At 33.5% G+C, this 25,584-nt stretch overlaps 1 protein-coding gene across 1 annotated transcript; it reads right to left on the reverse strand.

Annotated features, from left to right (window-relative positions):
- Window positions 1-304: 304 nt before the first annotated feature.
- Window positions 305-25,145, reverse strand: LOC111502428 (uncharacterized). Its single transcript, XM_074176989.1, is given in 8 exon segments — window positions 305-404; window positions 2,149-2,188; window positions 3,997-4,080; window positions 4,083-4,364; window positions 6,289-7,252; window positions 13,692-13,952; window positions 24,283-24,653; window positions 24,914-25,145. Coding segments are annotated over 7 exon segments (2,085 nt in total). The 5' UTR covers window positions 24,637-24,653; window positions 24,914-25,145.
- Window positions 25,146-25,584: the final 439 nt, after the last annotated feature.

The raw sequence follows: 25,584 nt of genomic DNA on the forward strand, positions 1-25,584 counted from the left end.
TGCATACATTAGAAATGCCTTTATTACTTGCTGAAATACACTAGAAAAGCAGAAATGCCCATTATTCAGGTTTTTCTCTTGATAATATAAATCACAAATTCTTTATAGGATTTTGCAATTTAAATTATTTTACTCATTTCACACATTGAAAGTAACCAAAAAAAATAGAATAAAAAAATATACACAAAACTGATCTGATAGAAATAGTTATTCATAATTTAATTACTTTCTTGATGCCCTTTTGGCCTTTCTTGAAGCAGCTGCTTTAACAGAACTTGCCGCGGTTGTTGATGATTTTGCACTTTTAGACGTTGTGGTAGCCACTTTTGACGTTGATGGGACAACTTTTGACGTTGACGGTGTAGCCTTTGATGTTACTGAGACAGGTTTGGACGTTTTTGCAGCTGAAAACAAAAAAACAATGATTCTCAGCAACAGAAAACGCAAATTCTCCAAAATTTTTAGTTGTTTCTAGGATTCACCTAGCAATGTATAAAAAAACATTTTAGAATTGATATTAATTTATCATCAAACTGTGACCTATAGAAATTAGTAAACTGATGTCCGCAGAATCAAATGGTTTTTGTTTTCCATGGTTGCTTAGGACAAAATATTCCTTACTGTATTATTGGTAATGAGTAATGTTCCTCCTGACGAAAATCAAGTAGTTTTCATGAAAGAGCTCTAAAACAAGGTATTTTAAACTTATCATTTCAACCTCTTTCTTTAAAAAAACTATTTAAATACTTAAAAAAAGAGGAATGAAATAATGCATTCAACATTTAAAGGGATTCGTTTCTATTTCACCATTTGGCAACATCGGTTATAGCTAATAAAGGACAATGAATCTGTTAACTGTATGAGACAAAGAAAGATGACATATTTCAGAGGCGTGCTGTTCTGTTTACTTATGTTCCGAGTTCCGAGACATTCTGTAACATATGACATTTTGTGCACCTAACCTATTTTCCTCTAAATAAATAAATAACAAAACAACTGTTGTTTATGTGGCTTGTGGAGGTGGTATTGAACTATAATGTATATTTTGCCTTAATTATTGATTTATAAAGATAATTTTCCTTTTTTAAAGTAGAATATCTAGGTACGTATAAATTATTTCAACTTGATATAGGTGCTGTTGCCAATATGTGAATTAGAAACAAATCCCTTTAAAAATTAAAACCCAACATTTGAAACATCAACTTGAATACTTTTCAAAGTGAATTTGAAAAACTCATGAATTAAACTCAGCTTTATTTTGTTCAAACTTGCATTTGCTGTAATAACCCAAATTGAGGAACATTCCCCGTTCTGTATTCAGTTCAACTGAATCCAACTTTTCTGCCGATTAGAGCATTCCTCGCTGCCACAATAATAATTCATATTGAAAGAAATCGGAAAATTCAACAAAAAATGTTGTATTCAAGTGAAAACAAACAAACATATCAAAAAGTTTTGTGTGAACCACTTTTTTCTACTCGTGTTTAATAAAAATGTTTCCAGTTATTTTTCTATAAATTCGGAAGTTCACAAAACATTGACAAATAATGTGATGAAAATGGAATTGTTTTGTTAAAAGTGAAAAATATTTTTGTAAAAATCGATTTTGTGAATCTCCTGAAGAGAAATATTTAGGTTGAAAGTTTGAAATTGAAGATTTGATTCAGAAATTTTAGCAGATGCAACTAAAAACTGAAACTATAGAAAACACTGAGAGGATTCTCCTAAAATGAACGAAACACTTCATTACCATTTTGCCGTAACAACAAACGTGTGAAAAATATTTGTGAATATTTTAAATACATAAATTTAGTCATATCCTCCAAAACCGCTATATAAATACCCTATGACGAAGATTAATCAAAGATTGGTAGGTTTAGATTTATTTAAACCCTATCTTATTTCAGATACTTTTTTAGCAATGATTTGATGGGGAGAAAAGCAACTCGTTATTAAATACAAAGAAATATAATTCTTTTGAAAGGAAGAAGTTACTTGAAGCAGTATATTAGGAATAAGTCTCGAGAGTGTGGTTTCACAAGTGTACATATCGCCATTAAACTGTATGATCCATACCTAAAAGTTCAATTTTTGTGTTTCAATTTGTTTTCATTTCTTGAACTATTTGTTAAGCTGAAATGATAATACTTGTTGAAACTCTTCATGTGGCATATTGCTAAAATGCAAACTAAAAAAGAAAAAACTCGAGAAAAACTATGAAGAAAAGAGAATTGAAACTATGTTTTTTACCACTTTTATTTATAACTAACGTTGCTGCAATTTCGTCCTATAAGGACATTTTCAAATGTATACATCAAACTAAAAATTATTGATTACATTAGACCTTATACAACACCACTGTAGGTAATAATAGATGTACTTAGCTCAATTAAGTACCTGAATTTTATTTACTTGTGACAATGTGGATACGCTAATTTGAAAACCGGTGAGTAAACTAGATCAATTTGATCATTTAACAGGTTGCACCCGCAATGTTTATGCTTGTGAATTTCCAAGGATTCCAAATGATTGAGTTTGCAATTGAGTTTTGGAATCCAAATAATTGAGTTTAGATTCGGGAACTTGTGATTTCATGCCAAGGAATGGTTTAAAAATGTCGAATCATTTTTTCCTAGTCTGAAGGACCTTTCATGTTCAGCATACCGTTTTTAGAAATTTCGACCACATTGTCCCACATAAACACTATTACACTCCGAACACTTAAGCTTATAAACTCCGGATTTCTCTAAATTGTCTACCTTATCTTTGGCATTGAAAAGGAAATCAGATAACCTGGCATGTAGTCTGAATGCCACTTTCACATTGTTTTTTCTGAAGAAACCCGCAATTATCTCTGTTCTTTTACCAAGATATGCTAGAGTTGCCCATTTCTTGATTTCTGAATGTTTAATCTGGGAGTATATTAATCTGTAAGTGAATTTACAGCTTTGTTTTCTGACTAACTTCTGGATTGCATCTGCGATGAAACCATTATTATGGCCTATCTGTGTAATTATTTCAATTTCCCTAGCTAGATTATTAGCAGACAAAGGTCGTGAGAATGCTCTGTGCAACATTGAATTATAGGCAGCTAATTTATTACTGTCTGGATGGAAAGAATCACTTGGGATGGTAATGTCTGTATAACTAGGTTTTCTGAGAATATTGAACTCAAATTTATTTTGATTGTAATGGACAGATCTAAGAAATTTATCTGTTTCTCTATCTCTGTTTTGAGTGTAAAATGAATGTTGCTATTGAGATTATTCATGAATGTCATAAATTGGTTCAGCTGTCGTGTAGTACCTCTGAAACAGGCGAGAATATCGTCTACATATCTGTAGCAAAAATTAATGTTTGAATCCTGTTTATACAATTTGTTATTGAACTGTAGGTAACTCTGATTTAGGCACACATCAAAAGCTGTCAGGTAGTCAATTAAGCTAAGTACCTCTGTTATTACCTACAGTGGTGTTATATAAGGGCTAATGAAATCAATCATAAAAAACTAATTAATACAGTTTATTGTATGATTTTCACTATAAAGGGTTTTACAAAAACCGCATTTTTAGTTTAATGTATAAGTTTGAAAATGTCCTCATAGGACGTTAGTTACATATAAAAGTGGAAAAAACAGAACGTTTCAATTCTCTTTTCTTCATAATGATTTCCTACCATTCAGTAACGGCTACATCCAACAATTTATTGAGAAAAACTCTTTCATGAAAGGAGTTCATTCCATGTATTCAGAATTTACAGAATTATTTTTTTGATCAAGATATACTACCGTCACAATATTTCAACATAGCATATACAAGCATTTATACATATTTCATTTGAAAAAAATAATTTAGGCTGAATAATTGAAAACTTATTCAAGTCTTTACATATATTTTCCCATAAATAAGTGGTTGTACATGAATAGATCTATAAGTTGAATTTCAATTTTGCTCTTAAACATATATCACTTCATTAAAAAAATAAATGTTGACTTACCTCTGGAAACAGTTTGAGATCTATTGGAACTGACGGAAATTGCAGTTTTTTTACCAATTCTAGCCAAAACTAATGCCTTTTTTGATCGACTACAGGACTGGTTTTTTGATCACTTTTTCTCTTGCCCCTGGCCGCCCTGCTTGATTGTGTGAATACTTTCTTCACTTCTGGGGGAGATACTTTCTTCACTACTACTTTCTTTAGGGGTTTTTTAACAGGTTTAGCTTCTACTTTTCGTACTTTGGGGGCCTCTGGAGTTTTTTTCACAGGTGTTTCCCTTTTTGCAGAACTAGATCTTGGTGGGGCCTTGCGTTTCGTGCCTCTTTTCTTCTTCAGTTGTTCCTCATCTTTGTACAGTGATAGATCCACTACAAAACATGAATAATTAAGAAATGTTAAGAAGTTTAAATGAGGAACCATGGATTAATGATAAAAACATTAAGAAATATGTACTGCCTCTATTCTAAAACATTGTGATTATAAATTTATGAAATTTTTTGATATTATTGAAAAACAACTACTTTTATGAAATGAAGCTGGATAAGTATGAAACTTATCACTTTCGGGAACAATGTCAACGGCTTCAATTACTATGATCATTAGTTGTGTTCTAGATCTACTATACTGATAACTCCCCAAGCCATCATGACTTTAAGCAATGTAATGTAACAATTACATAAATTCTCACGAGAAACATCTGATAGAAGGAGGATTGTAACTCAAGACTGCAGAATTGGAACCTCTGACGTAAAATGAATCTATTACAACCACTAGAGAGATGACTAGAACTTGATCTAGGCTAGAACTCCTAGTCATCTTTCGATGATGCCAACTTGATTAGTGAAACGTAGGTGAGTCCTAAACAGTATTGTGTTCTGGTGTAGAAAATATGTTTTCAATAGAGAACTCATTCTGCTCTTGAAGATGATCACCTAGTGATCATCTTCAAGAGGAAGATTAAAGTAAATCTACATACAATGTTGACCTCATTTATACCATAAATACCTCTGCTAGGTACCTAAGTCCTAACAGGTTGAATGCCAACTACTTCGACCGGAGTATAGGGACATCAATCGGCGATGTCACCCACTCCGATCGGAATGTTGTATATGCCTAACTTGTAGAGTATCGGTCTTCATTCGGCGTTGGCTAGAGAAAATTTCTGCTGCACTGGTGTCTTTCTAAAAACATTTATTGAGCACGTGTTATAGTTGGTTACGCGTTTTTTATTTTGTTGTTAGGAAATATTCCAGTTTCGGTTGTAAATACCAATTCAACTTCGACTGTGCAAGAGAAATTCAAGTGGACAATAACAGGTGCATTGAAACAGTTCACATTCAAAAAAATCAAGAGCTGTTAGTACCGATTTTGGGCAGAGGCAGACCTATACATTTTTTCAGACTTATGATTGACGACACGTTTTTGTTCCAAATTGCAGACCAGACAAATGATTATGCTATTCAAGTTTTTCTTAATATCTGCAAAGTCAAGTATCACATTGCATTGAGAATATTCATATTATTTTAAGTTTTTATGATTATTTGGGCATAAACCAAATTGATTCTTATATTCTTATGTGATGTTAACAGTTTAGTTTTTATGTCTATGAAAATAAACGTATTTTACATAATTATGGTATGTTCTAATCGTATTATTGTTAAAATGTAAAACACCTCCGATCGGAGTGTTTTACATTCTCGACTGGATTTTATGAAATTAAATGTAAAGACTGCGATGCAAAATATTATGAACAGACAAACAGATCTATTAAAATAAGATATAAGAAACACTTAGCACACCTAAAATATGGAAGACCAGAAAAATCAGCAGTCTCCCATCATGTTTTGCAACAAATCCATTCCATAGACTTTAGTTCATTAAGATTAGTTAGACAAGTTAACAACAGGCATCTAGATGCCTATATAAAATTTATTTTAAGACAATTTAGAGGCAGGTACCTAGCAGAGGTATCTATGGTATAAATAAGAACAACATTGTAGATAGATTTAGCATAATCTTCCTCTTGAAGATGATCACTTGGTGATTGAAACACGTGTCGAGGTGTTAAAAATAACTGTTTGGTGTTCCAGACACATTATAATTTCTATATGGTGAAAATTAAGATTGAAGATGATCACTTGGTGATTGAAACACGTGTCGAGGTGTTAAAAATAACTGTTTGGTGTTCCAGACACACATTACAATTTCTTTATGTTAAAAATTACAGAAGTGCAGCTCAATAAAACATAGTAATAATAAAACACTTGTTGGTTAAAAGAAATATTTACTTACGTCCATCAGGATGTTCCTCTGACAGAGATGGACTAGCAATTTCTCCTTTCTCCACCGCTAAACACCTTTTAAGTATGCTATCTGTTCTTTCTTTTTCTGCCTGTTTTAACCTGTACTTTCCCTTGTCCACCCGAGTTAAATCTAAACTCGTTAGGATACAATCGAAATCTGTCAAATCATAAAAGTCAGGAGTATAAATCTCACCGCTCTTGTCATTCTTATCCTGCGAAAGCCAACGAATTTTAATTTTTGAGGATGATTTATAGATATTCTGTACAGCTTGGCAAAGGTAAAAACTACCTTCTGCGTTCCGGACTGCTAGAAACTCGTTTTTATAAAAATATATAAGTTTATCATCCATATTTTTGTTTTTAGGCGTTGACGAACTGATTTTTGCTATGATCTCAATTTCTGGCAGCGGACTTTGATAATGTTGTGTCCGTATCCTCTGTCGTTTTGTTTTTCCTGAACTTGGAGACTTTTGAACAGGTGTCTTTAATTCTACTTTAGACTCTGGTTTGGATGGTTTTGATTTCCTTACTGGAGTCTTGGGAATTGTAGCCAATTTAATGGGGACTGTTTCATTTTTTGAAGTTTGTTTCTCTGATTCACTCACAACCGTTTCATCTGTTTCTTTATCCTCCGTGTCACCTGTTATATTTTCGGCATCAGTTTTTATCTCTTTGTTCTCTTGAGGCACTTCCTGAGTTTTTTCTTCAAGTGATTCAACTTCCATTGCCAACGGATCTGCATCCTCTGTTTCCTTTTGACTCTCAGGTGCAGAATCTTCCTGAGGCGAATCATTCGTGGACGTTTCGGGTTCTGGGACTGAAGGTACAGGAGCTGGAATCATGGCTGACTCTTCAGGTTCTTTAGAAATCTCGGGGACAGGTTTTTGCTCGTCAGAGGGTTTTTCTATTACAGGTACAGATGTTTCGTCTTGTCGGGGTGGTGTCGTAGGTACCTAAGGAGTAGATAATGAGTTAAGTAATTGTCAAAATATTTCATTTCCAAATAATACAAACTCGATTACAGAAATCCGTAAGCAATCTCTGGATTATAGAGTATTAGATCTTGCCATATTCAGTGTTTGTACGAGGGTGGTCTGAAAAGTTTTTGGTTTCAATATAAAGATAGCAGCACTCGTAAATAAAAGCTACTGAATTTCGTCGTTCATCGGTTGACAGTTACTCACCAGAGTTTGGGCCATTTTGGACACGCAATTGTTATGTAACAGTCGTCTGAGTGAGTTGATTTGAGTTTCTGTATGAAAATGGACAAAATCGAGTATTGTTTTTGAAAGGGAATACGTATATGCAACTCAAATGTGAGTTGGATTCTGTGTACGGGAACTCTACACCATCATTTACCACAGTGAAATTTTGGGAAGCTGAATTTAAACATTGCCGTAAGAGCTTGGGTGCCGCGTAACGTTCTGGACGTCCAAAAACTGCAACTATTAACGAAGACATCATCAAAGTTCGCCAAATGGTGCTAGACGACCCCCGAATTAAATTGGGAGAGATAGCGGAGGTTATGAACATGTCAAAAGAACGTGTTTGTGACATGAAATCAACATTTAGGCATGAGAAAGCTGTCCGCGCGTTGAGTGCCGCGTTTGCGGCACCAAAAACGTTGGAACCAAAAACGTGTTCGAATGAACTTTCCAACGCTTTGCTGGCGCAGTTTAGGCTAATAAATCCGAGTAATTACTGTAGATGAAACTTGGATACATCATTATATGCTCGAAACAAAAATAAAGTCCAAACGGATGACTTCGAGGAGAAACTGGCTCCAAAAAAAGCAAAAACTGTTTTTTCGGTTGGGAAAGTGATGGCAACTGTTTTTTTTGGATAGTCGTCGACTTATGTTAATCGATCATTTTCAAAAAGGAAAAACATTACAGGAGCATCCTACGCAACATTACTTGACAAAGTAAAGGTAGAACTTGCGTAAAAATGGCTACATTTGCTGAAAAAAAAATCTGTTTCACCTAGTCAACGCCCGTCTCACACCTCAGTGGTTGTCATAGTGAAAATCCACAAATTACGGTTTGAACTTCTTGATCATCCGCCTTGCTCACCTGATCTAGCCCCAAGCAACATCTTTTTGTTCCCTTATCTAAAATTTGCGCTCGGAGGACAGATATTTTTGTCAAATGACAAAGCAATCACCTTCGTGAACAATTATTTTGCAAAGAAAAACGCCGAGTACTATTCGGACGGGTTACAGAAATGGAAACATCGCTGATAGAAGTGTATAGAGTTAAAAGGAGGCTATGTTGAAAAAAATCTGAAAAAATGTCTTGTATCTTTGTTAGGTCGGAAACTTTTCAGACCACCCTCGTATATAGAACATTACAAAAGAGAGCAGACTTTGAGCAAAAGGGTACCTGAAGAAAAGGGAATTCTGTATCATCCATCACAGGAGAAAAATTATTTATTCAAACAAAAAAAAATCTGATGAATTGCTTTAACCAATGGGAAAGTACTAACATTTCAAGCGGGCCAATAAATGATTCTATTGGATCAACTGGTTGACTCAGATAAATTTGAGAACTTTTTCACTTTTGTTCTGAAAGTGTTATGTAATAACACTTTCAGAACAATCTGATTTGCATCCATATTTGATGAACTTAGAATGGCTTCAAGTCGAACAACATACAGGTCAGATAAAGAAATATTAAAAACGTTCGGGAATAAAGTACCTTCATTTCAACATATACACCAAAATGTTATCCACAATTAGCATAAATTCTAAATTGATGCGTATCAGTAGAATTCACTTGGATTTATATTGTTTGTGTATATTTTTTGTCTTGGCGAAATGTTAAAAAAGCCTTACTTAAAACTCGAAATGACACATGGGCTGAAAAGTCCCGGGCCTAAGAAAGAAAACGCGTTTTTTGAACATTTTTTAAAGTCAGCGAATAGCCAGTAGTCGGTGGGGAATACGGTGGATGTAAAAGTTCAATTCATGTAGTTTTGCCATTGGTTTGATTGACTTGTGACACGGTGCGTTGTCTTGATGAAACAACATTTTTTCTTTGCCATATGCGGTCGTTTCTTCGAAATTTTGGCCTTGTGGAATTGGTAGTGCGCCCGACTCGAGAGAATTTATTTGGTTGAAACTGAGATGATTCTGCAACCGTGTTAGAAATCACACGTTAATAGGTAAGACCTCGTTAGTCCTTAGCTCACACAAGTTTCTCAACTTCTGAGAGTTGTCGTTTGTATGGGGGCGACAGCTGATTAACGGAAAAACAGATTTTTTGTTTTCAAACGCTCCAACGCTATATAACATTCACTGTTGATGGTATTTCTCTTATCAAGATAGCCGATGAATATTAGACCATACACATTACAAAATGCCGAGGCCATTATCTTTCCAGTCGATTGTTGTGCTTTCGGGCGCTTTGGACATGTTTGCTCTCCACTCAGATGACGATTGTTGTGATTCCGGAGTGAAGTGTAGGATCAATGTTTCATCCATTGTCACATATCGACGCAAAAATTCCGGATTGTTATGTTAAAACATGGCCAAACACTGCTCAGTGAGCTCGTGCGGCACTCACTTTGAACAGAGCTATCACACGGTCAAATCCTCATGCAATATAAAGCCAACACATTCTTTTGATATCTTTACAATGCCGGCTAACTCACGCAACTTCACTTTTTGGTCATTAAAAAATATTTTGTGTATTGTTTTATGTTTTCTGGTGTTATTGCCTCATTTGCCAGTTACACCTGTAGATGTTAAAATATTGATTGGTAATTTGAAATCTTCCAACTCAAGTGGATTTGATGAAATATCAAATAACCTACTAAAAAAATCGTATGCAGGCTTATGTGAACGATTGGCTTTTCTCATCAATCTTTGTTATTCTGAAGGAATTTTCCCAGAATGCTTAAGTTAGCTGTGGTTCTGCCATTATACAAAAGAGGTGATTCTGATGACTTTTCCAATTATAGAGCCATCAGTTTATTATCAAGTCTCTCTAAACTCATTGGAATGGACATCACTAATCAACTCTCATCATTCTTGTGGAGTCAGAGACTGTTATCCAGAAATCAACATGGATTCTGTAAAAATATAAGCACAGAATCTGCTCTATGTGATTTTCAAAAATGTCTTGTAGACAATCTTGATAAGGGAAAATATGCTCTGGGTCTTTTCATTGACTAAGTCAATCATAGGCTTTTATGTAGTAAGTTAGAATCGTAAGGAGTTAGGGGGATACCGCTAAAATTATTTGAATCATATTTAAATGGCAGAAGTCAGGTTGTTAGACTGAATGGAGTTCTGAGTAGTTACCGTGAAATAAATCGAGGTGTACCTCAAGGATCTGTATTGAGACCTTTATTGTTCAATATATTTGTAAATAATATAATCCGTTTGATGGAAAGAAACCATGATATAAAAATAGTGTGTTAATTATACGATACCAATTTACTAATTTTTGAAAAAAACATAGACATGCTAGGTACTGAGTAAAACTGAGAAAATTTATGAAGATATCATTCGTTGATCTGAAAAGAATTGTCTGTTACTGAATCATAACAAAACAGTTACAGTATTTTTTGGGCGCTCCAAACAAAGATCACCTGTCTTATTCAAAAATACAGAAAAACAAATAACTTGTAGTTATGAGGTGAAACTTTTGGGAGTAATTTTCGACAAACATATTATGCAATGGGCAAATCATATAGAACTATTGCCTAATAAACTGAGAAGTAGTTGCTACAGCATAAAGTATATGAAGGACCACTGCAGCAAAAATGTCTTGCTTACGCTGTACTTTGCACATTTTCACTCCCATATCAAGTATGGTATACTGAATTCGGGAAATAGTGCCGGTATGAATCGGATCTTCATTCTTCAAAAATACGCAATTCGAATTATGGAAAGTATTTATATGAGAAACAGTTGTCGCCAATACTTTACAACTCTTGGTGTATTAACAGTTTCCAGTTCACATATATATTGGAAGCTTGCACTTATATCTATAAGAATAAAAATAAGTTTGCAATAGATAACAATCATTGCTATAACACCCGTCATAGAAATCTCTTGCAGCCTGATTTTCATCGCACATCTCTGTATCAAAGAAATTTTTATTGTATTGGTTGTAAGCTCTATAATATTCTTGATGATCATATAAAATCATTCCCCAATGTTCACATTTTTAAATCAAGACTGAAAAAGATCCTACTTAGTAAGTGTTGTTATTCCATAGACGATTTCTTTTTATGATAATAATTTTTTATTTTCAAATTATATAATTGATTTTTTTTTATATATACATGTATATGTAAATTTGTATTGTTGACATGTCCTTGCTCAATGCAATGATGTAACTGAAATATTGACGTTTTTAATCATTTATTATGTAACCTTTGTGCATTCAAATGATAAAATAAAGGATATTATTATTATTATTATTATTTGAACGTCCACTGCATTCTGCATCTTCGGTGTCTCTACGAACAAGTTTGAAGTCAGCAAACCAGCGTTTTAATTGTTGTTTCTGATGGAGTGGAGTCCTTATAACACTTTTCAAGCCATTGCTTCGCTAGAACGGTATTTTTTCCCATCAAGAAGCAGTGTAAAATTAAAACACGAAATCGTTTTTGATTGATTGTTTTGAAAATAACAAAAGTAGTGTCACTCTTAGCACAACAACTCACTAACTTCTAAGTAAAATATGATATTTCAAGAGCTTTCTTTTGAAGGTTAGTACTAACTGAAAGAGCAGTGATTGCAATAAGACTGACGCCATCTATGTGTTAGGCCTGAGACTTTTCATCCCATGTAGTACGTTCAAGAATCCCGGAAATTGACAAACACAACCATACATACTTTTATCAAGACTTGTTTAAGCTGTACACTATGCATATAACTTTAAATGTTCTATAATTTTACTTTAATCATGAATCAGGATATAATGATTATTATTATTATCATTGAGACAACATTTTTACACTTATTACAACCATGTTTTCTGTATTGTATGGCCTAACAGTCTGAATAAAAAAAAAACTTTTTTTATTACACATATTGGTAGAATCAAGGCTATACAGAATAAGTTTTTAGGGTACTGCTGCTATAAACTATATATCCCAAAAGAACAATGAACTTATAATGAAATGAGAGTCAAGATAAACATGGGAACCCTCGAACTGAAACACAAATACTTTGATCTTTGCACATTTTTCAAGCTGCTTTCAGGGGACATTAACTATTCAGATCTGTTGTCTCAATTTACAGAGAATCAATGAAATGAAAGCTCTCGGGATCATTTTTACTGGTGTGTTCAGTTTCTCTCGGCACATTGAATACTTAGTATCTGAATGTTATAGAGAAATGAGCTTTATCTTAAGATTTACACATGAATTCAATCACGATACTTGTTTGTTAGTCTTTAACTTCATTGTTCGTTCTAAGCTGGAATATGGTTGTGTCATTTGGAATCCAAAGACCTTTTTATATTCTGATACTGTAGAAAAAGTCCAGAAACAATTATTAAGAACACTCTTTTTCAGAAAACACAATGTCTGGCATTTATTTATATAGTATTCTAGCCAATTACAAGAATTTAATATGCAACCATTGAAAGACCGCTGTGAGTCCTCTGAAGTGATTTTTGTTTTCAACATTCTTAGAAAACTGAAAGTACCTGAAATTCTCTATACTATTGACTTTATTGTACCTGACGTAAGACTGAAAAGAAGAGACAATCTATTTCGTATCTCAAACAATTTGCTCCTCTTCAACAATGTCTCGAAACAGTTAACAAAATGGCGAGGAACTGTGAACTGGATATATTCAGTATTACAGAGGGACAACTCCTTCGAATGCTCAAATGTGTCTGAATTTTTCACGGTCATTTTATTATTTATTGTTTTATATTGTTATATTTTATATCGATTTTTACTGTATCAATGGTACTCAATGAATACTATATGTAAGGAACTTTTATTCTGTTTGTTGTTCAGTATAAATAAATTTCTATTATTCTAATATGCTTCAGAGTCCCAAACAAAACTCTGAAAGTTTTGGTGTTTCATACCATCAAACTAACTATTTATATAATAGCTCTTCTAGATTGGCAAAAAGGGCATCTTGTAAATTCACTGGTATTTCTTTGTCAAAATTGAATCTCTAGTATAACATATTTTTGCATTTATGTTTTTATTAAATGATTTTAACTTTATTACTGTACTCATTTTCTGGTCGAGTTGCAACTATACCGTGTTTTTCTGTATTATACATATAAAGTTCTGGTTAAGTTGTAAATGATGGGGTCGAGCCGTAAATAAATGAATAAATGAAAGATTCACATTGTACATAAAAATTGACCCATCCTACCATTATTTACCTTACAAAAATTAATTATTTCATACCTGAGAAACTTGTGGTTGTGTGGAAACTTGTGGTGCTGGCAAGCTAATGTGATTAGCTTCAACTTCCCCATCAGTTTGGGACTTTGCCTCCGGTGTACCATTTTCTTGAATCTCTTTGTCTGTTTCTGGTTCCGAGGATGGTGCAGTAGGATTAGAATTACTTGAGTTCTGAGAAGGCGAAGTGGAGATAGGTTGTTGCGGAAGCGTCGATGGCTGGGAAGTGGCAGGAAGAGATTGGCTTACTGGAGGTAACGTATTTTGCTGAAAATATAATAGATATCTCACAACTAATTCACTCATAATACATTAGAATATCTCGAGTATCTATCTTATGTTTCTGTTTAAGAAATTGGAAAACAAATATTAAATATACAAGGTGTTCATTAAACATACGGCAAAAAATTAAGGGACTATTCTAAGGATATTTTGTCCTTTGATGATTTTTGATAAGGCGCTTTGTTTCGAAGATACAGGACGAAAAAGAATTTCGACAATAACAATTTTGATAATTTTAAAATTATTAACGTAGCCAAAATAAAAGTATAGCGTACTACACTGGAGCTACCAAGTAATAAAAAAACGCGGACCTATCAACAACATTTCGATTACAGTGGAAGATGTGGAAGAATTGAGAAATCGGATAATTGCTGAATGTAATGCAATCAGAAACAATCCTGGTATTTTTGAAAGAGTTCGGGAGTCGATGAGGAGAAGTTTGAATTAAAAAAAGCCTAAAAATAAAAAGGGAGTGATAGTTTTTTTTATATTAGAAGATTATAAGTGTAATTTTGTAGCTGCATATAGTACTAGAGTTTTTCAGTTCAATTGGGGCTAAACTGAATAATCTGAGGGAATTGTGAGTCAGTACAGTTTTACAATATGACACATGAAAGTTTGTCTTACAACTAGTATTAATAGAATGCAATTTCATGATATGGTTACCTATACTAATATTATAAGTGTGAAAGTTTATGACGATCGATGTATGTATGTATGTTTATGGCTCTTTCACGCCTAAACGACTGAACGGATTTAGATAAAACTTTACATAAATACAGCTTATACATCAGAATAACATATAGGCTACAATGTACAAAGGTTTTGTGTGATTTTGGTCATAATATAACGATAAGTATCAAGTGAGACAGAAAAATGTTTGCTGGCATGGTATTGTTAGTGTTTTGAAAAGGCTTTTACAGTTTATATTTCATGAGACTCCTGCTAAACATCTTATAATCTTTTTCAGTCCGACAAGCACATCTTTGCACGAGGAGGATGCTTTCCAGAGAGTAATACAATACCAAAGACGGGATTCAGCTTGAGCATGATACAGCATAATCAGCTGTTTCGGTACTAGAATATAACAAAGGTTTCTGAGAAGATATTTCACGGAGTTCTGGTTTGTTATGATTGTTCCAAAGAGTTTTCCAGATGATAAATTCATCCAAATGTACACCTAAAATCTCCACCGTAGAGCATACAGAAAAATTTCATCTTCTTGAATTTTCAAGTTGAAATTGGCTATTTTTTTTTTTGGTCTAGCATGAAACCAGGTATGTTTTTTTGTTATATTTATATAAGGAATTTTCCAGTTACCTTTGGTTTGCAGATGTTGATCTATTTTATCTGATATAACCAGTGATGTATCATCTGCATATAATGTAAAATGAGCATATCTATGTAGAGATGGATTCCATGTTATTCACACCCACATATATTAAAAAAGTGTAGGGCAAAATAATCTGCCCTGTTGAACACCAACATTCAAATCTACATAAGTGGATGTATATAACTTTTTTTGCATTATTATCGATATTATTAATATTAACATTGCTTCCGTATTGAGACAAACGTTTTCAGCCAGTTCAGTGCGTTTCCTTGTATGCCAATATTATGGGGTTTTACATGACGATTTTCATGATCAACACAGTCGAATGCCTTATACTGAGGTCACGAAAAGCTCCGATAGGGCACTCGCCACAGCTGATTGAATTCAAGACGTTCGACTATAAAGAATGAATTGAATCTGAAATTTGAATTCTGAAAACCATATTGGTTTTTGGATATAACATTGATCTCAATCAAATGAACGTTTAGTGTATACAAGTATGGTAGGGCGCTAGCCTGGTGCGTTGAAGTGGGTGGTTTGCTCGACACATTCAATCGACCGCTGTGTGAACCAGTGGTTCGAACCGCAAGGCCGGACGATCGATTTTCCCTTCCTATTATCCAACTCGTGTTAGGAATCACACGTTAAAAGGTAAGACCTCGTTAGTCCTTAGCTCACACAAGTTTCGACTTTTGAGATTAGTCGTTCGTAGGAGTGGAGGGGGGGCAGGTGGTTAACGGAAAAACAGATTTTTCAACAGATGCATATTCAAAAATCTTAGAGAAAACAGATGGCACTGTGAGCGGTTGAAAACTTGTCATATTATTCAGATCGCCTTTTTTGGAAATGAATTTACCTGTTTTAATGAGATTTGGAAAAATTCCTGAACAGTATGAAATATTCATCAGATATTTTGAAGGTGAGATTATAGAACCTACAATTTTTCTTAATAGAAACCCTGGAACTTCATCAAGTCTTGATTATAAGGTAAAAATAAGAACTTATTTGAAGAAGGGTATTTTTCTAGTGGATTGGACAATTTCGTGGAATTCTGGGATTTTTTTATAATATTCAGTGGAACATTTACAATTGAAGTTGGATCTTCTATCGATTCATCGTTTTCATTCCTTATTAATATGTTATTATGCAACTTAACTTTGTTTGGGAGTTCGAATATAACATGCCATACTGATCTAGTGGGTTTGTTCTAGTGGGTGATTTTACTTCAAAAGTACTTTTTTTGGAGGATTTCACTAAACTGGTATGGATTTTTTTCTGTTGAATACAGAGTGGTTTCATTTCAGTGACAGAAATTACAATGTACTTATTAAGTGTTCAACATAAACATGTTTTTTGAATGAATTCTGAATTGACCAGGCCATCTTTAAAGCACTGCTATGCATCGAGTTATCCGTAGTCTCATTCATTGGAGTTTTCAAAGCTGACTTGCAATATGAGAAGGTTTTTGCAGGTATTGAAGTGGGAATCTTGCACCTTGAACATATGACAACTCCAATATCAACCAATCAACTGGAATCTCTTCGGGATGCTATCATGGCTGCCGCAAAAGATTTTCCAGATGGTCCACATGTATGATTCCAGAGCTGCCCACTCCACAGATTACCTGTGATGAATATGAGAGCATTTTCGGGCTGGTGGGTGTAAGTAGTACTTTCAGTCATGGGAAAGGCTTCCTTGAAATGATTACCAAGTCACACATCTGTGTTGTTTACCTACCAAAGGCTGTCTTATACTGACCATCGATAAATCTTCAACAGATAGAGAAAAATTTTCTATTGAATAACTCATAGAGAAAACACAAGTCCACTCTATTTTCAATTACTTCTCTAAAGCTTGACAGGATTAATCGCAATCTTCACATATCTAAGTTTCTCTCATTAGGTATCGTTGAAAGCATCTTGAAATGGATTCAAAATTGTTTAGGGCATAATTCAGTTTGTCAAATATGCTGGTTCCATATCATCACAAATTTCAGTAACATCTGGAGTTCCTCTGGAGTTCCAAGAATCGCTTGTAGCCCCAATAATCTTCATTCCTTTGCTTAATTACAGAAACAGGAAAATTAGGAGTTTCAGTTGTGTTTGAAATAATTAATATCGGTAAAATAATGAAAAATAAATTATGTACCTACGTTATTTTAGACTGTTTAAAAAAAAATCTGTTTAAAATCTGTTTTTCCGTTAACAAGCTGTCGCACCCCTTCGAACGACAACCCTCAGAAGTCGAAACTTGTGCGAGCTAAGGATTAATGAGGTCTTACCTTTTAACGTGTGAATCCTAACATGGCTAAATTTCCTGTTCGCATACAAGTAATAGTATTCGCTGTATTATAAGTTTGTGTTTAATACTTATTTGTTGTTTGGACAATAGTTTCCTCTCTCATGGGAATCAACATATTGATGAGTATTTTGGGATCAAAAGGAGATATCCCTCCATACAGAATTTGTCAAAAAAAGTTATTACCAACTTCAATCAGTCCTTAATGAGTCACAACCTACATGATTAAGAGATTCAGAAGACACTTCTGGCAACCTTTGAAAGTATTTTCAAGTTGATGGCACTTCCAGTTACACCTGAAGTGTCAAGTTGCTCATTTCAATTCGAACATCCAAAGTATTTTCATATTTTTCAATTCTATCCAGATACCAGACAGATTTCAATATGTCCTATAGTCCCCTCATGTCCTACATGGAAGCCTCTATTAATGTGTTATAACTTGATTGCTTGTTCAAAAGGACCCAATTCAAAATGTTTTTATTGTATTAAAAAATTTTAATCGAAACTGCCAAAAATCTTTCGATTTTAGTGGAAACCTCTACACGTTATTTTTTCCTGTTAAGCATTTTACGCCAGAGGTTCCAGTACAAACTATCAAGGTAAAAGTATCACTTTGTCTATTCAGAAAATTTTAAGTTTTCGAAATATTTCAAATTTGATATTTTTATAAATTTTGCTGTAGATTTCAAGTTCAGGTATACCCCTAGTTGACTGACATTTAAATAATTATCAAGATCTGAATATTCTTTGAAAATGAACAAAGCTACATAAATAGAGAATTTGCTAAACTGTAATAAAAGTTAAATTGAAAAGTTCACCCTCTAATGTTTGTCAAAGAAATTATACCTGTTTCCTTTGAAGTGTTTTCAGAAGCGATTTTATCCTTTTTGGGTTTTGAGAGCGAAAAGGGATTACTTTCTGAAAAGTTAACCATAAAAAGCAAGCCGAGTATATTAATTTTTTTTTTCATTATTTTCATTATTTACTTTGTAAGCAAAATTTTCGAATACGACAAGTATCATTTTCTGAAACCAGCCTTCAAAAGTACTACAGCGGAAATTTAGTTATTGGGGTGTCCCTTATTTTTCAAAGTTTCAATTTCCTTACGCATACATTTTAGTTTTATTCATTTGATCCTTGAACACTCGGAAATAAATTACTACCGTATTTGTAGCATGATAACCTGTGCCGACTTGCATCGAATCATGTTCATACAAGTTGTGTGAAAATAGCGTCGCGTACTCGCGGTATTTGTCATTTGTTCTTAGTTATTCTCCTGGTTAACTCGTATTGTTTTGCCTTTATAAAATTGCTTTTGAATTAGAAAGCAATAAATTTTCCTAGTTGACGACATAAATTACCAAATAACAAGCGCAAAGTTACCGTCTAACTGTAAAGTTCTTGTACTTTTTTTCAACAATGGTGAAGCTCAATTGACAGTTAGTGAAAAAGCAAGAATCCCTACCAGAGCTGCACCTGACTGTGTAAAAAAAAACTTGTGAATCCTCACCATGCTTGGAGGGAGTTGTAAAAAAAATTTGAAAAAAATTTATGATGTTTACAAACGCCGTGAGGAGGAGTTTCAAAACAATTTAGAAAATGTATTTGACATTGTACACGCTGATGATTTGGAACGGATGAAAATAGAAGCGGTTTTACAAAAACAAAGAGAACCAGAGCGTCAAGGGTGTTTGGCGAGTGTAGACAAGAAGTTATCCAAGAAAAAAAAAAGGGCAAGACAGAGAAAATTAAAAGAAAAGAAAAAATACATGAGTAAATGTATTTCGGAAGTTTATCGCCATCGTCTACTATTCAAGATTTTATACAAACGCACGAAGATGACGATCAACCTACCAGCTCTGATGAAAGCCTCGAGGAACTCTTGCCATCCACTTCTCAAACATCAAGTTCTGGAACAATTATGGAACCTCGATGACAAAATACAAATAATGTGCTGCGACACAACTGAGTGTAATACAGGGCGATTGAAAGAAGCTTGTGTACTTTTGAAATAGAAATTAAACAGGGAACTAGTACTTTTTGCGTGCCACATCACGTTTATGAACTGGTTTTAAAATGTGTGTTTGAAATAAAAATCCCCCATGTCACAAATAGCCCCGATATCCCAATGTTCAAGAAATTTAGAGATAACTGGAAAATTATAATTCCTGCTGTTATTGAAATATATGCTGATATTATCAAAGAACATTTCTGTAACACAGCAATACAAAGAGTTTATACGAATCTGAAAAAAAAGTACATTCCATTTAAAGTTGAACTGTATTTGTTCGGTAAGTACCTAAGTAGAAACTCATAGCCTACTACTATTCTTTATATTGTTTTCATTAAACTGATAATATAATTGCTTTATTTATTGTTTCATAATCTGTATATTTATCTTCTTTTAATGAACAATTAATTACCTAGTATTGTTGACTATTATTTATAATAATAGCTATTGAAATTTTTTCAATTGAATCAACTAGGAAATGGAACTGGTCTAAAACAGAATTTTGTAAATATTCAAAGTCCTGTCGGCACGCATTAATGTTGACTTAGGAAGATCAAATTTTGTATTCAACTAGTTCTAGGTAGATTAAAAAGAAATAGAGGGTATATTTCAACATTCGAAAAAAATGTTTTCACCCATATTAGGAACTCCATAATAGTTATTTGATTTGCCTATTGCCATTGCTTATCATGTCATTCTCAAGGCTAATTCAGAAAATACGTCAATCATAATACAACTCTTCACTTCAATTATTACTAAACCTCATAACTTGAATTTTTGTTTCAGTGATAGATGAAACAATGAATACAAATTCATTATTTTCACTTTCCCTCAATTTTCATTACATCCCTGCTTAGAATGCTGTAATTTTTTAATCATCTAGGAACTAATCTGTTTAAATCTGTTTAAAATCTGTTTTTCCGTTAAGCAGCTGTCGCACCCCTACGAACGACAACCCTCAGAAGTCGAAACTTGTGCGAGCTAAGGATTAACGAGGTCTTACCTTTTAACGTGTGATTCCTAACACGGGTTGGACGGTAGCAAGTGAAGATCGATCGCAGACTAGGGCTTGAACCACCGACCAACACGGCAGTCAATTCGAGTGAGTGAACAAAGCACCCACGCCGAACCGCTTGGCTACCGACTGACCTAAGACTGTATCACTACTATTATTCCTGACTAAGGAATAATAGTACTGATACTTTATAAATAAGACAATACTTTATAAAAATAAATCATATTTTTGAGAGACTTGGAAAACATAATCCATTTTCCTAAAGAGGCAAGAGTTTTGGATGTTTCAACAACCTTGTACATTTTAAAGAAATCATCTTCTTACAATAAACAATTTGAAAAATATTCAAATGCAAAATACTATTAGAACTTCTCTCTTTGGTTGGCCTGAGAGTCAAGCAAAGAGTAACAAGGGATGATGAGCTGTTTTCGTTGGGAACTTGATTTTTTACTTACTCCTTGGAGGTCTTCAAAAAGTCTGCAGTCAATTATGTATTTAGTCTATAGATTTATTCCTTTAATGTTTGTTAGTTTTTAGTGGTGTTATTGGCTTTATTAGTTTTATTTAGCATTCAGTTTTTAGATTGTTTTTTATTTTATATATTTCAATATTCTGACGAATTTTTTATACATGTATATTTTTGCAACATTGTAACTTAGGGTTTTCCCGTTTATACCAAATTAATAAATGAATTGAATAACCATTTGTTAAAATTGTTCACAAAATATATTTCAACAGATAACACTGTTTACCACATGTCACTAGTCTTAATTCTTAGGATTGAAATTGAACTGTTAAGATTGACCATTCTTTAAAATCATTAAGATGACACAAAAATGGAGAACAAATGGGGATAAAGACTGAAACACGGATTAGGATGTATAAATCGGCCCTTATTCTGAAAGTTGGGTTCCGCAACGTTTTTTAAGTTGGATTCAAAATTGAATATTCAATGCGGCTTAGAATTATTACATTCAATAAAACTTTTTGTATCTGTCTGTTTTTAGTGGTGAAAAGTGCTAAATAATTATTGCAACTCACATATAGGAACAAGAAAAGGTAACAAATCTTATAACCAAAAACAGAAGGCTCTTTATCCAAAGAAACATTGAAAAATTAAATGAATTCTTGGAAACGCAACAAACTAAGTATTCAAACTGGGTAAACCAGAACTTTCTAATGCCTAGAACATAATGAAAACTAAAACTGGAATAGAGAGAGGAGTCCAAAAAACATGAGTTTGAATAATTTAAACTTTTTTTTTTACCTCGCATGCTGAGAATCTCTCTAAACGCTTATCTAATAGCTCCATAGATATAGATATAAATGGTGCTAGTGAATAAGTGTGACAAACTTCACTGGATGAGTCTGCATGAAAAAAATTTGGGTTTGCTGTAAAACCTTTGCAGATTCTTTTTTTTTTTCGATATACGGGGTGTTGAAGTTTGTCTTCAAAACTAAATATGTATTGCACGAAATCGGTCGAGATGTGCAAATGAAATTTGGTGGGTGTTAGAGGTAGTTATGGTGCATTTGTTGACATGCAATTAAAAATTTTATGTTCATCAGTGGCGCGCATACGGGTATTTTTCTCAATGTTTTCGAATATTTTTTTAAAATCTCGTTTAGTTTGTGATAGCAAATTTGTCATAAGGGGCGCTGTTTTTATGAGAAAAAAATCACTGAGATCATTACTTACTTGTATGCATGCCAGGGATGAACATAACATTATTAATTGCATCTCAACATGAGTTGTCATTTGTAGGGGTGCGACAGCTGGTTAAAGGAAAAACTTATTTTGAACTTATATATATTTTTTAACACACACCAAATTTAATTTGCATATTTCGAGCAGTTTCACAAAAATGAATGAGTATTTATTAAAGTCTTTAAAAGAATCCTAAACACCCCATTTCTTGGAAAACGAAGCATTTGTGGACAAAAGTTATACAACGTTTTTTCATCCAGAATCATCTCCTGAAGTTTGTCACACTTGATCACTTACACTCTGTATATCTCGGTAGAATGTGTAATACTAGCTAGTCATTGTGAGTCGTTGATAGATGTCTCAGCAATGATACAGACATTGAAAAATAAAAGAACCAAGTATACATATGAAATAAGTGTCTATGTTATTAAGAACTGTGGTCATTTAATGCTGGGTGTTCTGGGAAATGTCATTAAGGTAAACTAGTTGATTATAAACAATGGTTTCAAATATATTTGAAAAACAAGACAAAATTGATATTTGTCTGAAATGATCAGAAATTTCTTAAGACTTTTTTTTATAGTTTGGAAAAATTTTTGTCAATTTAGGAAAAAAACATGCTTCATGTAGGTAAGTATTAATGAGAACATAATCCTTAGACCTTGGTAATATGGTTTTAGAAAAAAATGTCTACTGTTTTACTCAGACAATTAATTATAAACAGTATTGAAAGAAACAAAAAATGTTTTGGAATCTTTATAGACTTGAAAGCAGCTTTTGATCTTGATATACTGTTGAGTACTATGGAATATCTGTCCAACCGTTCTCAAGTAGTTTGTATTGAAGATCAGAGAAGTACTATCCAACCAATGAAAAGAGTTCCTTAGAGATCAATATTGGGCCCTCCTGTCTTTATAATTCACATATATGAGAAATAAAACTTTCTATGTTTTTACCACTTGTGTTTGTAACTATAGTTACTGCAGTTTTGTCCTATACGGACATTCGTTTGAACAAATACAATTATCTAAAGAAATGAACTTTTAATGTTCAAGCCTGTCTCGGATATACCCACACAGTAGCTTGAATGGACTGACGCCTATCAGAAAACAATTACTCCCCTGGCTAATACCACGAACGGCGTTGGATTATATCCGACATGCGTCAGTGCAGGAATCTTCACAGAAAATTTCCTGCATATGTAATTGGCAATACAACTGGAAGAGTTGACCTTCAATTTTGGAACGGACCCACTTGCAGACCGGTTTCGGGCTCCATAGCCACTCGTCAGTGGCCTGTCTTCAAGCATAGCCCACTGACTAATATGAAAGAATACAATTATTGTGTTTGTTTGAAAATGTCCTTATAGGACAAAACTGCAGTAACGTTAATAACAAATATAAGTGGTAAAAACATAAAAAGTTTAGTTTCAAATTTTTCATAATTAAACAACTCGTTAACGAGTCCTCTGCAATGACCACTTGCTACATTGTTTGAATCTATCATTATATCAACTTGACAATCGAATGCGTTCTGAAAATAACCACCAATTCATGGCTTTTCAGGTAACAGCATCCAAATTTTCGGTAGCAAAGTATCGGTTAGCATTTGGTTACTTTCAGACCATATGTACTTCTTGTGAGCTATCAGTATTTAGGTATTGGTTTTGTAGTGTATAGAAAATATTGCCAACTTTATCTACCTTCAGAACTTCTGGTTTTCTATACAAATAAAATAGTATGATAGTTTCTGAAGTGCTACTATCATTAAAAAAATTGAATTTTCAAAAATTTTTTTTGGAAAAACCAATTTTGTTCTGTTATTTTCACTAAAATTGTCTCTATTTTCTAATTATCATCTCAGGAAAATATGAAAAGTGTATGGAGTGAAATTCTTTTAAGAAACATTCAGTGACTTTACCATGATAAAAAAAGAATCTGAAACACTTACGTTTTGGACCTGTCCATGACTGAGCTGAAAACCACTAGAATAAGACACATTCTTCGGTGGATTGTACACTTGTCCAACTGAAGACTGACTGATATTTGCAACTGGGTGATTGCTTGCAGGTATGGTGCCCATGTTGAAATGAGGTCCTCCACTAGAATTCAAACTGAAATGATTCTGCTGAGCACTAGCGTGACTGTGTGCCATATTGGTGTTGGGAAAAGAGTTTTGGGGTATAGGCCCTGAAGGCTGCCCATATGACATTGATGTCCCTTGAGGATGCATGGGTTTATTTGGATTATTTGCGTTTGTTGTTTGGGATGCTGTTGGCAAAGCTGGTTTCAGAGTTGTATTCATTTTGCTGTCTCAGAGATCTATAACAAAAATATATTTGGAATCAAGAAATTAATTCTTGAAATTGTAATATAAATAAAGTTAAAAATATTTCACAAATATAGTACAATCCCCTATCACAATGCCCTTGAACAGCTATAGAAACGACATATTTAATAGATACATTCGCTAAGCTCCTCCAATTCAAATTGCTGAAGTAGTGATTATAAACCAGGTTCGTACCCAAAACAACTTTACAACTGTTTACAATGTGTCCTCAAAAATAGCCGGTCAAACACACCTTTATATTATGATTAGGGCGAATATTAAAAACAAACATCGCGCAGTAAACTTTACTTATCACGAGTTTATTAGTTAACTTAGTAAGCTAATTAGCTAGGAGTATTCTTGTCCATTATCTCTTGGCAAAAATGAACCACTATCGTTGTTTACGGGTCAAACAGCTTGGGGTAAACCAGTTGAAATTCGACTGTAACACTAGAGAATATCTGGCACAACATAAAACTCCGATAATTTTTCAAACTCCAAATTTACTCACTAAATTCCATAGTGTAACTGTATTGTCAATAATAAAACAGAAAATCACTTTTCACCTATGGCGTCCACTCGAACTTGGTTACGAAGTACGAAATACGAAACGTAAAACGTAATTTTCATAAATATGCTTTTCACAGAATAGAAAACACCCACAAACATCTAAACTCTTGACTATAATGTTCTGTGAATTCAAAGCACAGAATTCACAGTACACATATTTAATGGAGATATCCAACTTCACGTGATCTTGAAAAAGAGAAACGAAAGTTCTTGATTATTCCATCCTTGTTATCAGTTAAACTTACAGAAATATTTTAGGGAGAAAGGTAAAAGTACAAAAAGGAGAAAATATTTTGAAAGTACTGTGTTATTTATATATTGAAGAAGAAAGTAATACAAATCATGAAAGTTATA

This window comes from Leptinotarsa decemlineata, unplaced genomic scaffold (assembly GCF_025532065.1).
Source record: "Leptinotarsa decemlineata unplaced genomic scaffold, Ldec_3_MD MMD2_tig00002159_RagTag_RagTag, whole genome shotgun sequence".
NCBI lineage: Eukaryota > Metazoa > Arthropoda > Insecta > Coleoptera > Chrysomelidae > Leptinotarsa > Leptinotarsa decemlineata.